Source organism: Hylobates moloch, unplaced genomic scaffold, assembly GCF_009828535.3.
Source record: "Hylobates moloch isolate HMO894 unplaced genomic scaffold, HMol_V3 SCAFFOLD_6, whole genome shotgun sequence".
NCBI classification, from domain to species: domain Eukaryota; kingdom Metazoa; phylum Chordata; class Mammalia; order Primates; family Hylobatidae; genus Hylobates; species Hylobates moloch.
The window spans coordinates 88694035-88712998 of NW_026652281.1; the positions used below are offsets into that span (position 1 = coordinate 88694035).

Genomic DNA, 18964 nt, shown 5'->3' on the forward strand with positions numbered 1-18964 from the left:
AGGCAGACTTTATTCGGGGGGACTACTACAATGGGATTTGGTTGTAGGGGAGAAACATTGGACTCAACTCAGAATACAACAAGGAAATGTGGGAATTTACAGCCAAGGAGCAAGTTGGGGATTGGTGAATGGAAAAATCACTGAGAGGAAACATCAGAAATAAAGGGGTATTCTTGCTAGACTGACACAGCAGATTCTTGCTAAAGGCAGGCCAGGGTAAGATATTGAGAGAGTTATCAAGAATGGGGGATTTTCACTAAACTGATCCAGCTGAACTAGACTACTTATGCTAGATGTGGAGACCAAAGGTCAGGGCCTTGAGGGCTTAGAGGAGTGCGATCAGAATTAGGTCAAAGGAGTCTTTGTTATAGCTGTTCTTTGGCTTGTAGCAGCATAACTCCCATCTCTGCCTCCATCTTCTCATGGTCTTATTCCTCTATGTCTCTGTGTCCAAATCCTCCCATTTCTCTCATGAAGACACCAGTCAGCCAGGTGTGGTGGCTCACACCCATAATATCAGCATTTTAGGAGGCTGAGGCAGGAGGATCGCTTGACCCCAGGAATTTGAGACCAGCCTGGGCAACATAGTGAGACCTCATCTCTCCAAAAAATAATTAAAAATTAGCTAGGCATGGTGGCACATGCCTGTAGTCTTAGCTAGCTACTTGGAAGGCTGAGGTGGGAGGATGACTTGTGCCTAGGAGTTTGGAGATGCAATGAGCCATGATCACACCACTGCACTCCAGCCTGTGTGACAGAGTGAGACCCTGTCTAAAAAAAAAAAAAAAGACACCAGTCATTGGATTTAGGGCTCACTCTAATCCAGCATGACCACATATTAACTTGGTTACATCTTCAAACCCTATTTCCAAATTAGGTCACATTCATAGGTCCCAGGTGGACACGAAGTTTGGGAGGAGACTATTCAACGTGCTGCTGTGGTTAAAACCCTGGTCTTTAGAGCTCAAATTCCTATTCTGCCACTAACTAGCTATGTTAACTTGGGCAATTCATGCAACCTTCATAAATGTGCTGTCTCACCCATAAGGTATGAATTTTACCTTCCTTGTAGACATTTTGTGAGGAGCAAATTAGATAACATTTATTTGAGCTCAATGCCTGGCACTTGGTGAATGTTCCATGAGCAGAAGCCATTGGTCACCGTCTCCCATCAATCCAACCCCCAGTCCATCACTGGCTCCTTTGCAGCTTATCTACTCCACCTGCCCTTTACATGTTGATTTTTCCAGAGTTTTGTCCTTGATAGATGCTCTTCTGCTCCAAGCAGTGCCTCCCCTCAGGGTATATGTGTGTGGGGAGAGAATGCAGGCACCTTACCTACTGTACCTGAGGAATGCCGGCCCCTCCAAATTATCAGACTCAGAGGGCAGTGAAGCATGGTGGCAGTCACCTCTCACTCCTGCCTTGAATCAAGTAATCACCTCTTGAAACCACTTGCTATTGTGGGCTCTAGATTGATGCCAAGCAGCCATAAAATTAACCACACAATGCCGTAGGCTGGACACTAAAACTCATACCCTGTAGTTCAACATTTAAAGCTAATCAGTAATCAATGTTATTTCATAAGCCAATGAGAATTACTGTCAAACAACTTTGTATCCGCCCACCCGTTTTTCCCTTTTGCCTTTCAGAACCTGACTGTAACCTGGGCTGAATGGAACACTGCCCAAGGCAAGTTGAAAGTGTTTCCCAGGCAGCTGTCCTCACGTTGGCTTCATCAATTTTTTTTTTTTTTTTTTTTTGAGATGGAGTCTTGCTCTGTCACCAGGCTGGAATGCAGTGGCACGATCTCGGCTCACTGCAACCTCTGCCTCCTGTGTCCAAGGGATTCTTGTGCCTCATCCTCCCGAGTAGCTGGGATTATAGGCGTGCACCACCACACCCAGATAATTTTTGTATTTTTAATAGAGATGGGGTTTCACCATGTTGGCCAGGATGGTCTCGATCTCCTGACCTCATGATCCACCCACCTCAGCCTCCCAAAGTGCTGGGAATACAGGCGTGAGCCACCGCGCCTGGCCTCAAATGCTTTAAAATTATATTTTGTGCCTCAGCTTCTTCCCTTACAACAAGGGCTTTAGCTGCCACTGTGTTCTGATGACTCTGTTGGGAGGAAAATTCTTCCTCTTCCCAATTGGGTCCAGCAGTTTGAGGCCCACAAATTTAACTGAGAAAGGACCGATTAACAAGGATTTTTTTCCTACTTGCATATGGGAGTTTCCATAATAGAAAACTCATGGAATAGCCCAAAGGAAAGGTTTGTGTTATCAACTTAACAAAAGAGAGAGGTTTTTAGGGCTTCAATGAGGGAGCGTGGAAGGTCCTAGTGGGCTTTTTGTTGCTAATAAATGGGCAATCTGTCTTCCTGGCAGCTAAATCTGCAGGAAACTCCCCCAGAGTGGGGTTAATGGAGCTGTAATTTTGGGAGGCTCTGCTTTAGTCAGATAAGGGAAGTTCAGATAAGAGTTATTTCTGCACCTTCTGCAGGTCAAATATTTTCACCTCAAAATAACTTTTACAGCAACCCTGGAGGTCCAAAAGGGTTCCCACAATTCCCAAATGAATTCCTCAAGTCTCAGCCTCTAAAGGCAAACTGCCTAGCGCAAGCCCCAGCTGTGTCCTTGAGAGCTGAAAGACCTAGTTAACCCTATATTAGTCAGGGTCCTCCAGAGAAACAGAACCAACAGAATATATAGAGATATATAAGGGGAGATTTATTATGGGAACTGGTTCACATTATTATGGAGGCCAAGAAGTCCCATGTTATGCCATTGGTATGCTGGAGACCCAGGAATGCCAGTGGTGTAATTCAGTCTGAGGCTGAAGGCATGAGAACCAGAGAGGCCACTGGTCTAAGTCCTGGAGTCTGAAAACCCAACAACCAGGAGCTCCAATGTCTGAGGACAAGAGAAGATGGATGTCCCAGCTCAAGAAAAGAGAGAGAATTCTCTACCTTGTTATCCGATTCAGACCTTCAACAGATTACATTAATGACAGTGGGTCTTCTTGACACAGTCTACTGATTAAAATGCTAATCTCTTCCAGAAACACGCTCCCAGGCACACCCAGAAATAATGTTTTACCAGCTATCTGGGCATCCCTTAGCCAAGTTAAATTGACACATAATTTTATTTATCTATTTATTTTTTGGGGACAGAGCCTCATTCTGTAACCCAGGCTGGAATGCAGTGATGTGATCTAGGCTCACTGCAACCTCTGCCTCCCAATTTCAAGCAATTCTCCTGCCTCAGCCTCCCGAGTAGTAGCTGGAATTACAGGCACGTGCCACCACACCTGGACAATTTTTGTATTTTTAGTAGAGACGAGGTTTTGCCATGTTGGCCAGGCTGGTCTCCAACTCCAGACCTCAAGTGATCCGCCCACCTTGGCCTCCCAAAGTGCTGGGATTACAGGCGTGAGCCACCGCGCCCAGCCTTGACACATAAAATTAACCATCACACCCACTACACCCCCTGTACTACAATGGGGTTTTATTGTAGGAGAGAGAGATTGGGCTTAATTCAGAATACAGCAAGGAAATGTGGGAATTTACAGCCAAGGAGCAAGTTGGGATCAGTGAATGGATTAAAACTCCCTGTGTTTTAATCTATAAAATGAGCACAGTGTGATGGTGAGGATTAAATGAGTTCTATATGTATTGCATTTGGAACAATGCTCAGACATGGTAAGAGTGATATAAGTGTTTGCTATCATTATTTATATTTTGTCCTATGGGCACCTCAAACTCACACCTCTAAAACTCAACCCCTCATCTTCCCTTTTTTTTTTGAGACGGAGTCTCGCTCTGTCGCCCAGGCTGGAGTGCAGTGGCGCAGTCTCGGCTCACTGCAAGCTCCGCCTCCCAGGTTCACGCCATTCGCCTGCCTCAGCCTCTCCGAGTAGCTGGGACTACAGGCGCCCGCCACCACGCCCGGCTAATTTTTTGTATTTTTAGTAGAGACGGGGTTTCACTGTGGTCTCGATCTCCTGACCTCGTGATCCGCCCGCCTCGGCCTCCCAAAGTGCTGGGATTACAAGCGTGAGCCACCGCGCCCGGCCTCATCTTCCCTTTAAACCTCCCCCTCCTTGTACCTTTTTTTTTTCCCTAGGTTCCCTTCTAATTGGTATTCATGCGTCTAGCTTTATCCCTCCCAATTCCATCCTCTAAACAGTTACCAGGGTGCTCTACCTAATATACAAATCAAAGTGGATCTGATTTACTCAGATCTCTCTGAAAATGACAGAAACCGAATTCAAACCACTGTAAACAAAGAAACAAACAAAAAGAGTGAGTTTATTGGCTCATGTGAATCATCTAGGGGAAGAATTATTCTGGCATGGCTGGATCCAGTTGCCCAAACAAGTTGATAAGGACGATGTCTCTCCTTGTCTCCACTCTGCTCCACTCTGCTCTGTGGCTTCATTCTCAAGCAGGCCCTTCCCAGTGGTTAAGAGTTTCCAGGGCCAAATCTTACAATTTTATTAATTCCAAAAGAAGGTGAATGTTCCTTTCCTAATTGCTTCAATTAAAAGTTCAAAGAAGGCTGGGCGCGGTGGCTCACGCCTGTAATCTTAGCACTTTGGAAGGCCGAGGTGGTGGATCACCTGAAGTCAGGGGTTCGAGAGCAGCCTGGCCAACATGGCAAAACCCCATCTCTACTAAAAATACAAAAATTAGCTGGGAGTGGTGGTGGGCGCCTGTAATTCCAGCTACTTTGGAGGCTGAGGCAGAAGAATCTCTTGAACCTGAGAGGCAGGGGTTGCAGTGAGCCAAGATTGTGCTACTGCACTCCAGCCTGGGTGACAGAGATTCCATCTCAAAAATAAAAAAAGTTCAAAAAACTCTCAGTGGACTAGTTTGGGTTTGTACACCTGCCCTTGAACCTATCACTTTGACAGGGGCTATGCAGTGCTCAGGGTGAAGTTTAAGAATGGGATCAGCCCCACCCAATCATGTAAACTGAGAGTGAGGAAAGGGTTCCCCATGAGGAAAAAGATAAGATTTGTTACTAAAAAACAAGATATTAACCAGTCAAAAGCCACTGACATCCTAGCATCATTCTTCTGCCGAAGGACATCCCACTGCGCCCATCAAGATAAACTCTCAAGCTCTCAGTGTAAAATACAAGGCACTTCATGATTTGATCCTTTTTTTTTTTTTTTTGATACGGAGTCTCGCTCTGTCGCCAGGCTAGAGTGCATGGTCATGGTGCAATCTAGGCTCACTGCAACCTCCGCCTCCCAGAATTCAAGTGATTCTCGTGCCTCAGCCTCCCAAGTAGCTGGGATTACAGGTATGCACCACCACACCCAGATGATTTTTTTTTTTTTTGTATTTTTAGTAGAGACGGGGTTTCACCATGTTGGCCACGATGGTCTCGATCTCCTGACCTCATGATCCACCTGCCTCGGACTCCCAAAGTGCTGGGATTACAGGTGTGAGCCACTGCGCCCGGCCCACGATTTGACTTTTTACTTGTCAAGGTTTACCTCCCTGTCCCTGTGCCGTGGGCACCTTAGGCTCCTATTACACTGTACATTGTGTCCCATGCAGTTCTTGTATCCAACTTCAGGTCATACATTCCCTTCCTGAAATACCCATCCTCTTTGTCTAATTCCAACTTACTCTTGAAAGCTCTCAGGTCTCATCTAGACTGGAAAGATCTCCCTGGACCACCCTGTTCCAGGCAGTACTCCCACAAAGATGGCATTTTATGAACATTTTATGAACACTAAGGAGTTTGGTATAGAGTAGTTGCCCAGTAAACACTGAATTAATAAATGAATACAGGAATGAATGAATGATGAGTGATAGAGTAGAAACTCAACAAATATTAGTTGAACGAATCAATTGGTTAAAAGGAAAAAATGTATTGCCTCATGTAACTAAAAAATCCAGGGTAAGAGCTGAATGTATGAATAAATGGATAGATGGACGGATGGAAAGATGGATGGATGGATGGATGGATGGATGGATGGATGGATGGATGGATGGAAAGATGGAAGAACTGATGAACAGATGGATGGATGGATGGATGGATGGATGGATGGATGGATGGATGGATAATGGATGAAAGGATGGATGGACAGATGGAAAGAAAGATGGAAGGACTGATGAACAGATGGGTGGATGGATGGATTCATAGATGATGGATAATGGATGGAAAGATGGATGGATAGATGGCTGGATGAAAGGAAGGAAGGAGGGATGGATGGATGATGGATGGATAGATACGTTAACTAATAAACCCCTCCTCTTCCAGCAATTTCGGAAGTTGGCCTTTGCAGGCCTGTTTTTCCAGAGGTTAAAGTTATATTTCAGTAGACATAATCCTGACCACTTTTACCAGGCACTTTAGAAATTCTCGAACCTCAAAGGGAGATAGACGAGTGATGCTAGGCTCCAGTGGATAACTGGAATGTCCTTAAAAGGAAACTGAGTACTTTTTTCTGTTAGAGATTAACTTCCTAGTAAATTGCAGCATGCCTGCCACAGCTGGAGGTAGATGAAGAATTCTGTTTTTAAAAGCCCTCAGAGAACTTGAATTTAATTAAATGAGCATTTTACTCCATTCCAAAAGGTAGCAAAACAAACCACCCTGTTTCTGAACTTCGAAGGACCTAAAGCTTCCTTCCTTTGATTTGTTAAAAAGCTGAGTGAGCTCTGCCCTTCAGGAGCTAGTGAAATAAGGGCAGCCCCACCTCAAAGCCACACCACCAGCTGGAACTCTTTCAATAGAGTCCTAAGTGTGGATATTACAAGCAGCTCTCACCATGCACGGTCCTGTTTCACAAGGTAAATTTCCATTAGGAGGGAGGAGGGAGAAAAACAGAGTTGTCTTAAAAAAAAAATTGAAAGGAGTTCCCAGAGTTTGGCCTATCCCCAGTAAGCTGTGCAAAGAGGCCCCAAACTTCCTGATCCCCAGCTGCAAGCCCAGGCCTGTTTCCTGGCCTGCAGCAAGCTTAGCACCCCTGGGACAGGGCAGGGCTTTGGGCCAGCTGACAGGGCCCCCATCCCTCCTGCTCCTCCAGGCTCTGATGAAGTAAAGGGAAGCTCTGAGTCAATTTCAGGCTGAACTGCTTTGCTTTTTGTGCCTCCTTCCTTATTTCTTCCTCACCACAGTTGCCTTATTGCTCAAAAGATCTCATTCAGTTTCTCAGGTTTTTATGGCCAAAAAGAAGGGTCCTTTGCCGTAGCTTATTGCTTCTCCCTCCCTCTCTCCCTCTCTCCCTCATCCCTCATTCCTCCAACTCTCTCGATTTCTTCCTTTCCTTCTCACCCACCCTCTCCCCTTTTTTCTCTTCCTCCCTCCTCCCTACCCCTTTTCACTCACCCCTCTCCTTTCTCTCCATTCCTCCCTCCGTCTCCCCTCTCCTTCTCTCCCCCTCCCTTTCTGCGTCTCCCCGCTCTTTCATCTCCCTACCTCTTCCCTCTCTTTCTCTCCCTCTCCTTCTTTCCCTCCTCCCTCCCTTCCTGTTTCCCCTCCTCCTCCTTCTTCTTGCCCTCTCCTCCCTCCTCTTCTCCCTCTCCCTACCTCTTTCCTCGTTCTCTCCCTTCCCCCCTCCTCTCCCTCCTTCCTTTCTTCATCTTTCCTCCCTTCCCTCCCTCCCTTCTCCCACTTCCCTCTCCGTCTCTTCCTCCCTCCCCGTCCCCCACCACCAGAGTAAAAATAAGTCCCTCAATGCATCACCCAACCTGCAGTGCGGCAACTCCAAGCTGACCGGTTACCTACTTCTCAATAGGCAGGTAGGTCCCAGTGAATAAAGAAACATGGTCCTCACTATGCACAGGCTATAAAGGGACTCGTATTTCAGTTTAATCATGAGAAAGGCTCTCTGCTTTAAGAAGCACTCTACATGCATTTCCCAAGCCAAACTGCTGGGGCTCACCTGTGGGTTCTGCTCCTTCCTGGCTGCCCATACTCAGGCAAGTGACTTTATTTCCTCCATTTCCTCATCTATAAAATGGGGGTGGTTGGGTGGCATTAAACCATCTATGGAAAGTCCTCAGCATGGCGCCTGGCACAAAGCAACGGCTCCCTCGCCTCTGTTCTCACTCCTGTTCCACAGAATTACACCCACCCTTCTCTGCTGATCCTCTAATCTCAGATCCCCAATTCTGTCTTTCAAATGTGTTGTGTCATCATTTATTTGCAAACATGTCTGTTTGATTTCAAATGAAAACGCTTTTGAGTTGAATTAAAAACAAAACACATGCGGGGGAGAAAAGAAAGGCTGACAGACATGTTAGTAAACAGCAAAATATTTTTGAAAGCTGGATGAAGATAGCTCAGATGCTAGAGGGTTGAAATGGACAGACTTTGGCTAGGAAGAGATATGTGAATGTTAGCAGAGGGACCTTTTTTGGGGATTAAGGAATCAGGAACACAATCTCTCTTCTTTCCTTCCCACCAGGGCTCCTTGCCCCCCTTACTGGAGGACCAGGACCTTGTTGCCCTCAATTTACAGGATCCCAGTGGGATCCTGATATTTTCCATAGTTTCTTAACAACATTTCAAGTTAAATATTAAAATTAATCATAGACAGGGTGTGGAGTGAGCCAAGTGCAACATGTTGCTGTCAGGGGTGTTGGCTACTCCGCCAGCTGTTGAAAAAAGGAGAAAGAAAGAAAGCAAACTGAGATCCACACACCCCACATATTATGACCAAGGCGCGTTCTGACTTCAGGAAAGCCAAGCAGACGGGGATCCCTGGATGCTCACAGCTTGGCAGCAGATATTCACTGGAGCCACAACAGTCTGCTCTGAGGCTTGTCTGCATCCAGAAGTTGCAGGAAAGTTCCACAACATGTGAAGACTTCTTTTGTCCTCTCTGTGGGAGAGCTGGGGAAATAGGATTCCTTATAGACTTATCCTCCCCACCCCTCCAATGTGCAAAGGCTGCTAAAAACTTCTGAAGCCTGAATCCCAAAGCTGGAGGCTTTCTCTCTCCTCCCAGTGATCGGAGCTTCTCAGGGTGGGGATTGTCTCATGGTTCTCGGGTCAAAGGCAGTTCCAGGAAGGAGGCGAGGGTCCGACTCTGGAGAGAGGCATCTCAGCTCTTTGGCTCAGGGGTTGCATCCTTCAGCGGGGCATCCTTGTAGTCTGCTGCCTGGGTGCCGGTCTCCAGACCCGGCTCTCCTCCCTTGCGCTCTTCTTCAGGCTTCTGGGACTCAGCTGCCACCGTGGTGCTCTTGCTGGAGTGGCACCCCATCTCAGAGGGACACAGAGGATCCAGTGCCCTTGGACGTTCCAGGAGGAGGAAGGTCTGTGCGGGTAATCCTTGGGGGCCAGCGTTAAATAACCGTCCTCTTGGAGCACTGTTGAAAAGAGCCAGTTCCGTTTCTATGGCCACAAGGAGACGCCCCCCCCCCCGCCCCGCCCCGTGCATAAGGAGTCCCCTGTGGGGTGGGCAGGGCCTGGAGAGCTGCCCTACCGGCTAACCTGGCCAATTCCAGGCACTGTGCCCCATTCATTCCACCAGAAGAATTCCCTTTTGTTTAATCTATAACTTACAAATCACCCCACCACCACCTCCTAGTTACCTGTAAACACCAGCCCCTATGTCACATGCAAAACAATCCCTGTCACTACGCAATGGGCTGTGTGGCCTACCTTGTATCTCCAGGCCACATTAAGTTCCTGGGACTCACCCCCAACTTGGAGACCACCCTTTAACCTAGAATGCCAACTCCACCCACTGTTGAGGAATAGGGAGTCTTAGGACCGTGGACTCCTGGGGTTACCCAAACAAGTAAGTCATTAAAATAACTAGCTAATAGATGCTGGGTACTACTCTATGCCAAGCACAGTTCACATCCATTATTTGTTTACAACCCTAAGAAGTAGGTGTATTATTTAATCTTCATTTAACACATGGAGACACTGAGGCACAGGGAGGTTGAGTAATTTGTCTGAGGTAGTTTCTAACAGCCAGCAAATAGGAGAGCTGGGATTTGAACCCAAGTCATCTGCCTTCCAACATCTTATATTTTACTTTCTTATTTTTTTTACTTGTTTTCGAGACAAGGTCTCACTCTTGCCCAGGCTGGAGTGCGTTGGTGCAACTATGGCTCACTGCAGCCTCAACCTAGGCTCAAGTGATCCTCTCAGCTCTGCCTCCCAAGTAGCAGGGACTATAGGTGTGTGCCACCATGCCCAGCTAAGTTTTGTTTGTTTTGTTTTTTTGTAGAGGTGCTGGGAGTTGGAGGGTGGTGGGGTTCTCACTTTGTTGCCCAGGCTGATCTCAAACTCCTGGGTTCAAGCGATCTACCTGTTCAGCTTCCCAAAGTGTTGAGATTACAGGTGTAAGCCATCCTGTCTCCTTATCACTATGCTAATCTTATCTACTTTGAAGACCCCATCAGGCTATCTTCACCCACCAGGACAGATGTTATCCACTTTGTAGGCTGTTATTGTGCTTTTAATCTGGGACACATGGGTAAAGGTTTTTGCAGCTGTGAGCAATCTCTGATGTGAATACTTCCTTAGTGAAGCCTCGTGTTCTATGGAACTGGAGTTTGGAACTCCTGTGCTCTATAGTTGACCCTATGTTATTTTCTGATCACCTAGCATTCCTTTTCCTAACTCTAGTAGGGGACTGATAATCCTGACCCAGCTCCTAGGAAGCTAGATGGAGGGTCATGCAGGACTGTGAAGTGGCTTTTCAGAGAAGTACATTTACAATGATTCTTTGTGTATGCACACAGCAGTCAAAGGTGACATTGACTCGGATTCACTTGTGGAGGGCAGGTGCATACCAGCCTCGGGCACTTTACACAGACCTTCTTGGTTACTCCTCCCAGTCACACAGTCCTACAAGGAAGTATTATTAATCCCACTTTAGAGTTCAAATCACTGAGTCCAGAGTGGCTAGGTCAGTTACCCGGGGTCACAAAACTGGTAAGCAGCCAGCTCAGAATGCAAGCACAGGTCCTGCTGTCTCCAGAGCCTGTGATCTTCCCACTACAACCCCCTTACTGCCCCTGCCTCTGGTTAGTGCCATTCCTCCTCCTTGGGTGTGGGAATTCAGTGATCTGCAAGAATGCCGCAAAACTCCCCTATAAATCAGCTTTCTTTGAACAAGCTTCTTGCCAACAGGGCCTGGCAGAGTGACAATTCAGAATACATTATGATGCTATTTACCTCTCCCACATAAATGCCAAAGTATGCTTTGGGGCTGTCAGGGTGGAAGAGGGAGGTTTCATTTACCTTCCAATTAAGATGCCCTGTTTGAGGCAAATCCCCATTTGGATATTGGGATCCAGGGCCAACAATCCTCTTGTGAAGCCTCCAAATTAATCATGCTTAACTCAAGTCAGCCCAAGAGACAGGCAGCAGGAGCACCCAGGGGCAAGGTGAGAAACCCTAGGATTGTGCATGGACCAGTTTAGAGGCAAGGTCCATGGGATTAGATGAGGGAGTCTTCACAAAATGAATGTGGTAAGAAACCTTGGCTTGCAGCTGGGCGTGGTGGCTTATGCCTGTAACCTAGCACTTTAGGAGGCGGAGGCAGGTGGATCACTTGAACCCAAGAGCTCAAGACTGGCCTGGCAACATGGTAAAACTCCATCTCTACAAAAAAAAAAAAAACTACAAAAATTAGATGAGCATGGTGGGGCATGCCTGTAGTCCCAGCTACTTGGGAGGCTGAAGAGGGAGGATGGCTTGGGCCCAGGAGATGTAGGTTGCAGTGAGCCAAGATTGTGCCAATGCCCTCCAGCCTAGTAAACAGAGCTAGACCTTGCCTTAATTTAAAAATCTTCTTTAAAAAGAAGCCTTGTCTTGCCTGTGACCACCTCTCCCCGACACATCCTGGATGAGTTGTATAATCTGTGGGACCAAGTGCAAAATAAAAATGTGGACTCCTTGTTTGAAATGATTGAGAATTTCAAGACAGTGACAGCAGAACTTTAAATGAAGCACAAGGCCCACGAATCCAGCCCTGTCCACACCCAACCTCTTCCTCAACTCTCAGAAATGGATTCACCTTGGATGAAGACTGTGATTTGCCAGATCTGCTAGCTGGCTCAGCTCAGGGTAGGAATAGCTGGCACAGCCCTAGGAATAGAATATGACCAGAAGAAAGGCAAGAACAGAGAAATGAGGTATGGGCAACCCAAAGATGGATGGGACCTCGGTAGATCACATTTTAAATATTTTCAGCTTTAAACTGCTTCCTTAGACATTACTAACTACAAAACATAGCAAACATGCACACGCATACACACAAATCCATATTAAAAACACAAAAACTTCTTGAAAAACATACTGACCATGTCATATGTTGGCAAGGTTGTGGAGCAACTGGAACTCTCATATATTGCTAGTGGGAACCATGATATGGTGCAGCCCCTAGAGAAAACAGTTTGGCAGTTTCTTAAGAATTATACATTCATCACAGGGCATTTACCTGTATTAGTGAGCCCTGGATGCCATAAGAAAATACCACAGACTGGGTGGCTTACACAAGACATCTATTTCCTCACAGTTCTAGAGGCTAGAAGTTCATGAGCAAGATGCTTGCAAAGTTTAGGTTCTGGTGTGGGCTCCCTTCCTGGCTTGTATATGGCCCCCTTCTCACTGTGTCCTCACATGGCCTTTTCTCAGTGCTCGTGGAAAGAGAAAGCTCTGATATCCCTTCCTCCTGTTATAAGGATACCAGTTCTATCAGATTTCGGCCCCATCCTTATGACTTCATTTAACCTTAATTGCCTCCATAAAGTCCCTGTCTCCAAATACAGTCACATTGGAGTTCAGGGTTTCAACATATACATTTGGAGGTAGGGCTGGGTGTGGTGGCTCACACTTGTAATAGCAGTTTGGGAGGCCAAGGTGGGTGGATCACTTGTGGTCAGGAGTTCAAGACCAGTCTGATCAACATGGTGAAACCCCATCTCTACTAAAAATACACAAATTAGCCAAGTGTGGTGGTGTGCACCTGTAGTCCTGCCTACTCGGGAGGCAGAAGTGGGAGGATCACTTGAGCCTAGGGGAGTCCAGGCTGTAGTGAGCTATGATTGTGCCATGGCACTCCAGCCTGGGTGACAGAGACACTGTCAAAAAAAAGGAAAGGAAGGAAGGGAGGGAGGGAGGGAGGAAGGAAGGGAAGGAGGGAGGGAAGGAGGGAGGGAGGGAAGGAGGGAAGGAAGGAGGAAGGAAGGAAGGAAGGAAGGAAGGAAGGAAGGAAGGAAAAGAAAGGAAGGAAGGAAGGAAAAGAAAGGAAGGAAGGAAGGAAAAAAAAATCAAATTTACTGTTTATTAAGAAAATTTGGGCTGGGTGCAGTGGCTCATGCCTGTAATCCCAGTACTGTGGGAGGCTGAGGCAGGCAAGTCACTTGAACCCAGGGGTTCAAGACCAGCCTGGTCAAAATAGTGAAACCCTATCTCTACAAAAAACATACAAAAATTAGCTCGGTGTGGTGGCATGTGCCTGCAGTCCCAGCTACTCCGGAGGCTGAAGTGGGAGGTCACTGGAATCTTGGAGGTGGAAGAGGTAGAGATTGGAGTGTGCCAAGATTGTGCCACTGCACTCCAGCCTGGGCTACAGAGTGAGACCCTGTCTCCAAAACAAAAAAGGAAAGAAAAGAAAAAAAATTTTTAAAGATCAAACAACAAAAATAAATAAAAACCATTTGCCAGGACCCTAGGGGGCTTATTTGCCATCTAGTCCTAGTACTCAAGATCATTTAAAATTCTCTCTCTCCTGCTTCTCACTCACTTACTCATTCAAACAAACAAACAAAAAACACTTGCCACTCATTTAGCTCAACAGCTCTTTATTGAACCGCAAGGTACAAAGTTCCATTTTGGGTGCTGTGCAGTTTACAGAACCTTAATCGCAATTAAGGAGGCCTGAGCCTAGAGGCCAAGAGGGCTTGTGTGCACAGGGTCACCTAACAGCTATGACTGTAGGTCAGGAGAGTGGTCAACCCAAGGCATCCTGCAGAAGGGAAGCTGGGGACATAAGCACCCAACCTCACTCTCCTCCCTGCCTCTGGTCTCTCCCAGGTATACAGTTGGCCAAACCCAGCTTGAAACTAGTAGGCATATAAGCCTTTGGTGTTGCCCATTTAAGTCAGGCTCCAAACACACAGAGCAGGATGGAGAGTGGGTACAGAAGACATGTAGCACCACCCACATGGATAGGACTCTTGGTTATTTATTTATTTATTTATTTATATTATTTTTTAATAGAGATGGGGTTGCACTATGTTACCCAGGCGGCTCTCGAACTCCTGGGCTCAAGAGATCTTCCTGCCTCAGCCTCCCAAAGTGCTGGGATTACAGGCATGAGCCACCAGGCCCAGCCAGTTTGTTTTTTGAAATCAGGTCTCACTCTGTTGCCAGGATGGAGTGCAGTGGAGTGATCCTGCATGGCTCATTGCAGCCTCAACCTTCTGGGCTCAAGCCATCCTCCTGCCTCAGCCTCCTCAGTGGCTAGAACTACAGGCGTGTGCCACCACGCCCAGCCATTTTGTGTGTGTGTGTGTGTGTGTGTGTGTGTGTGTGTGTGTAGACAGGGGTCTCACTATGTTGCCTAGGCTGGTCTCGAACTCCTAGCATCAAGTGATCCTCCTGCCTCGGCCTCCCAAAGTGTTGGGATTACAGACATGAGCCACCATACTTGGAGGATCTTACTCCTGATTAAGGGGCATACAATCTGCTGGAGGAGGCCACATTCTTGCAGCAAATTATACTATTTAGCAGCATCAATAAGTCCTTTAATATGGAGGATGTCACACTGGAAATAGGGAACAGGGGAGGGCTTCCTAGAGCAGGCCACATTTGAGCTGGACCTAGAAGGATGTGCAGAATATCAGCTAGTAAAAGAGGGAAGGACACAGTGGCCAAAATGTTCAAATATAAAATCTCTTCCTAAGAGTACAATTTAATTCACCAGTCATTGATGGGAAGGCAGGTAGTGGTCATGGTTAAAAGCAGTTTCAGCATGAGAGGAGCCTGGGTTTGAATATCACCTCTACAGTGTACATGCTATATGCCCTTCAGCAAGTTGCTTAACATTTTTGACTCAGTTTCCTAATCTGTAAAATGTAATTAATAATAACTGCTTCCTGGGGCAGGGCGCGGTGGCTCATGTCTGTAATCCCAGCACTTTCGGAGGCCGAGGTGGGCGGATCACTTGACGTCAGGAGTTCAAGACCAGCCTGGCCAACATGGTGAAACCCTGTCTCTACTAAAAATACAAAAATTAGCCAGTCGTGGTGGTAGGTGCCTGTAGTCCCAGCTACTCGGTAGGCTGAGGCAGGAGAATCGCTTGAACTGGGAGGCAGAGGTTGCAGTGAGCCGAGATAGCTCCACCCTACTCCAGCCTGGGTGACAGAGTGAGACTCTGTCTCAAAATAATAATAATAACTGCTTCCTGGGCTGTGCATGGTGGCTCACACCTGGAATCCCAGCACTTTGGGAGGCCAAGGTAGGTGGATGGCTTGAGCTCAGGAGTTTGAGACCAGCCTGAGCAACATGGTGAGATTCTGTCTCTACCAAAAATATAAAAAATTAGCCAGACATGATGGCACACACCTGTGGTCCCAGCTTCTTGGGAGGCTGAGGTGGCAGAATCACTTGAGCCTGGGAGGTGGAGGTTGCAGTGAGCCAAGATCACACCACTGCACTCCAACCTGAGTGATAGAATGAGACCCCATCTCAAAAAAATAAAATCCAATAATTGCTTCCTGGGATTTTTGGAAAGAGTCAATGAGACAGAATCAGTTCCTCTGCTATTACACTTCATAACACCTGAGAGGGTTTGCAGGTACAATCCAGGACCAGAATGTGACCAGTCTTATTCCTACCAATCATAGACACACTGTGACCTCAAGAGTTAAGTTGCCAGTCAGTCCACAAGCCAGCCTCACAAGACCAAGTGTCCTTCTGGGACGGGTACCCAGGCCCTTTCCCTTTGGTCTCTTTGGCATTTCTGCCTCTTTCCTTCTCTATGCCTTCTGCTGGGGGCCTGACACCATCTTGCCCATGACTCCAGTGCCACCATTTCTAGCTCCATCCACTTTAGACCACAGAGGGTCCTCACCCTCTTTTTTTTTTTTTGAGACGGAGTCTCACTCTGTTGCCCAGGCTGGAGTGCAGTGGTGCGATCTCAGCTCACTGCAAGCTCTGCCTCTCGAGTTCACGCCATTCTCCTGCCTCGGCCTCCTGAGTAGCTGGGACTACAGGCGCCCGCCGCCATGCCCGGCTAATTTTTTGTATTTTTAGTAGAGACAGGGTTTCACCGTGTTAGCCAGGATGGTCTCGATCTCCTGACCTGTGATCCACCTGCCTCGGCCTCCCAAAGTGCTGGGATTGTAGGTGTAAGCCACTGCGCACAGCCTGATCCTCACCCTCTTTAATGGAGGCTCACTCTGGAAGATAAATATTCCCTTTCTTACTAAAAAATAGGTCACATCTCATAACATAATTTTATGAATTTATTTTAAAAAACAAAAGTAAACAAAATTCTCCCTTTGAAGAAAAGGGTGAACAGAACAAGAAAGTAAAAGGGATAAAAATGAGTAAATGTCCAACAATGATAGTCTAGATTAAGAAAATGTGGCACATATACAGCATGGAATACTATGCAGCCACAAAAAATGATGAGTTCATGTCCTTTGTAGGGACATGGATGAAACTGGAAATCATCATTCTCAGCAAACTATCGCAAGGACAAAAAACCAAACACCGCATGTTCTCACTCAGGTGGGAATTAAACAGTGAGAACACTTGGACACAGGAAGGGGAACATTGCACACTGGGGCCTGTTGTGGGGTAGGGGGAGGGGGAGGGATAGCATTTAGGAGATATACCTAATGTAAATGACAAGTTAATGGGTGCAGCACACCAACATGGCACATGTATACATATGTAACAAACCTGCATGTTGTGCACATGTACCCTAGAACTTAAAGTATAATAAAAAAAGTACATATAAAAAAATGAGTACCTTGCCTATCCTGTTCCATATATAAAGCACAGCGTCCAGCACATAGTGGGTGCTTAGTAAACAGTAGTGAGGTGTTCAGGGCATGTGCTTTGGAATAAGATAATCCAGATTCACGTTCTGGGTACATTACTTGATTCCTCTACCTAGGGCAAGTTACTTAAACATTGCAAGTCTCAGTTTCTTCGCTGAGAAAGTGGGGAGAGTAACAGTGCCTACTTTGTAGGATTACTGTGAGGATTAAACTAAATTGTCAATCTAAAATCCTTAGTGCATGAGCCAGGTATGGCAGCTTGTGTCTATAATCCCAGCTACTTAGGAGGTTGGGGTGGGAGAAATGCTTGATGACAGGAGTTGTAGACCAGCCTGAACAACATAAAAATAAAAAAAAAATAAACCCCATCTCTTAAAAAAAAAAAAGAAATAAAAATGTAAAAATTAGCCAGGCATGGTGGCACATGCCTGTAGTCCCAGCTACTTGCGAGTCTGAGGTGGGAGGATCCCTTGAGCTCAAGAGTTTGTGGCTGCAATGAACAATGATCACCTGGATGACAGAACAAGACCCCATCTCTTAAAGAAAACTCTTAGTGTCTAACATGTTATAAATATTTTATTATTATTATTAACATACTTCAGCCTACCAAAACTCCTGTTTTCCATGGAGAAAACAGACCTGTTGATTACTCTGCAGTTTCCAAAAACGCTGTGATTGGCAGAATGAGAAAAATGCCGGGAGAACTCAGAAGAGAAAGTCACTAGGAAGACTTAATCTCATCAGGTGATGCCAGGATCCCGCCGTTGTAATCTAGGACTTTGCCCAGGCATGCTCTGGGGCACGGTGGTGGGGAGGGAGCTATTGCAAAGATGGGGCAAGAGTGGTCTGGACATGACTCAGACACTTTAAAGTGGAAGAATGGGAAATTGTCTGCCAGCTGGTACTTACCGTGGGCAGTCAGCACTCCTCTGACTGATTCACCTTCACCAGGGCACCAGCCTGCAGTGAAGTAGCTGGGGCTGGTTCCTATTAGTGACACCCACCACCCCTTGCCCTTCCAGGTATTGTCCACAGATGACACCTCCTCCTCCTCCTCCTCCTGCTCTGCCTCCTCCTCCTCCCCCTGCTCCTGCTTCTCCTCCTCTTCTTCCTCCTGCTCCTGATTCTCCTTTCTCCTGCTCCTCCTCCTCCTGCTCCTCATCCTCCTTCTCCTCCTCCTCCTTCTCCTCATCCTCCTCTGCCCTTGATACTCACTTTGACCAGATTACACCAGGACAGAGAGTCCAAAGGTTAAATAGGCACACACACACACACACACACACTCTCACACACACACACTCACACTGGGCTAGAACAATGACAGAGCGTCCTGGGGGAGCAGAGTGGGGGCCGGGGGGAGGGGGAGAGGAGGATTGCAGGCCTCACTTTCACAAATCGCCTGAAATTTCCACTGAAGGCATTATCTCCAAATGTTGCCACAGAGATAAACTGCCAGGATTAAAAGAAAACGTGAAGACGTTCCCATAGAACTCTGTAATGCTTGTATCCATCACCAGGACTGTCTGCCCTTGGCGCTCTAAACATAGATTTATTTATTTATTTATTTTGAGGCAGGGTCTCACTCTGTCACCCAGGCTGGAGTGCAGTGGTGCAATCTCGGCCCACTGCAACCTCCTCCTTCCGGGTTCAAGGGATTCTCCCATCTCGTCCTTGCAGTAGTTGGGATTACAGGCGCCTGCCACCACGCCCGGCTAATTTTTCTATTTTTTGTAGAGACTGAGTTTTGCCATGTTGGCTAGGCTGGTCTCAAACTCCTGACCTCAAGCGATCCTCTTGCCTCAGCCTTCCAAAGTGCTGGGATTACAGGTGTGAGCTACGGTGCCTGGCCCTAAATATAGATATTTTTAATAAATCCTCTACTTATGCCACAACGAGCTCAATTGCTTTGCATTAGATCATTGGGTGTGTTAAAAGTATTCATGTGTTACATTAAAT

General features: G+C 46.8%; 1 protein-coding gene across 1 annotated transcript; it reads right to left on the minus strand.

Annotated features, from left to right (window-relative positions):
- Positions 1-6567: 6567 nt before the first annotated feature.
- On the minus strand, positions 6568-18054 carry CHD9NB (CHD9 neighbor). Its single transcript, XM_058440089.1, has 3 exons — positions 17918-18054; positions 12296-12374; positions 6568-9340 (listed from the first exon to the last, which is right to left on the minus strand). Exons 2-3 carry the CDS (start codon positions 12337-12339, stop codon positions 9076-9078), a joined length of 309 nt encoding a protein of 102 aa, XP_058296072.1. The 5' UTR covers positions 12340-12374; positions 17918-18054; the 3' UTR covers positions 6568-9075.
- Positions 18055-18964: the final 910 nt, after the last annotated feature.

Bases quoted from the DNA above. Each gene is read 5' to 3' on its own strand.
- CHD9NB (XM_058440089.1), bottom strand. From the start codon at position 12,339: ATGAGAGTTCCAGTTGCTCCACAACCTTGCCAACATATGACATG. The intron at 9,341-12,295 runs GTCAGTATGTTT...TCTTTTCAACAG, and splicing joins CCTTGCCAACATATGACATG to TGCTCCAAGAGGACGGTTAT.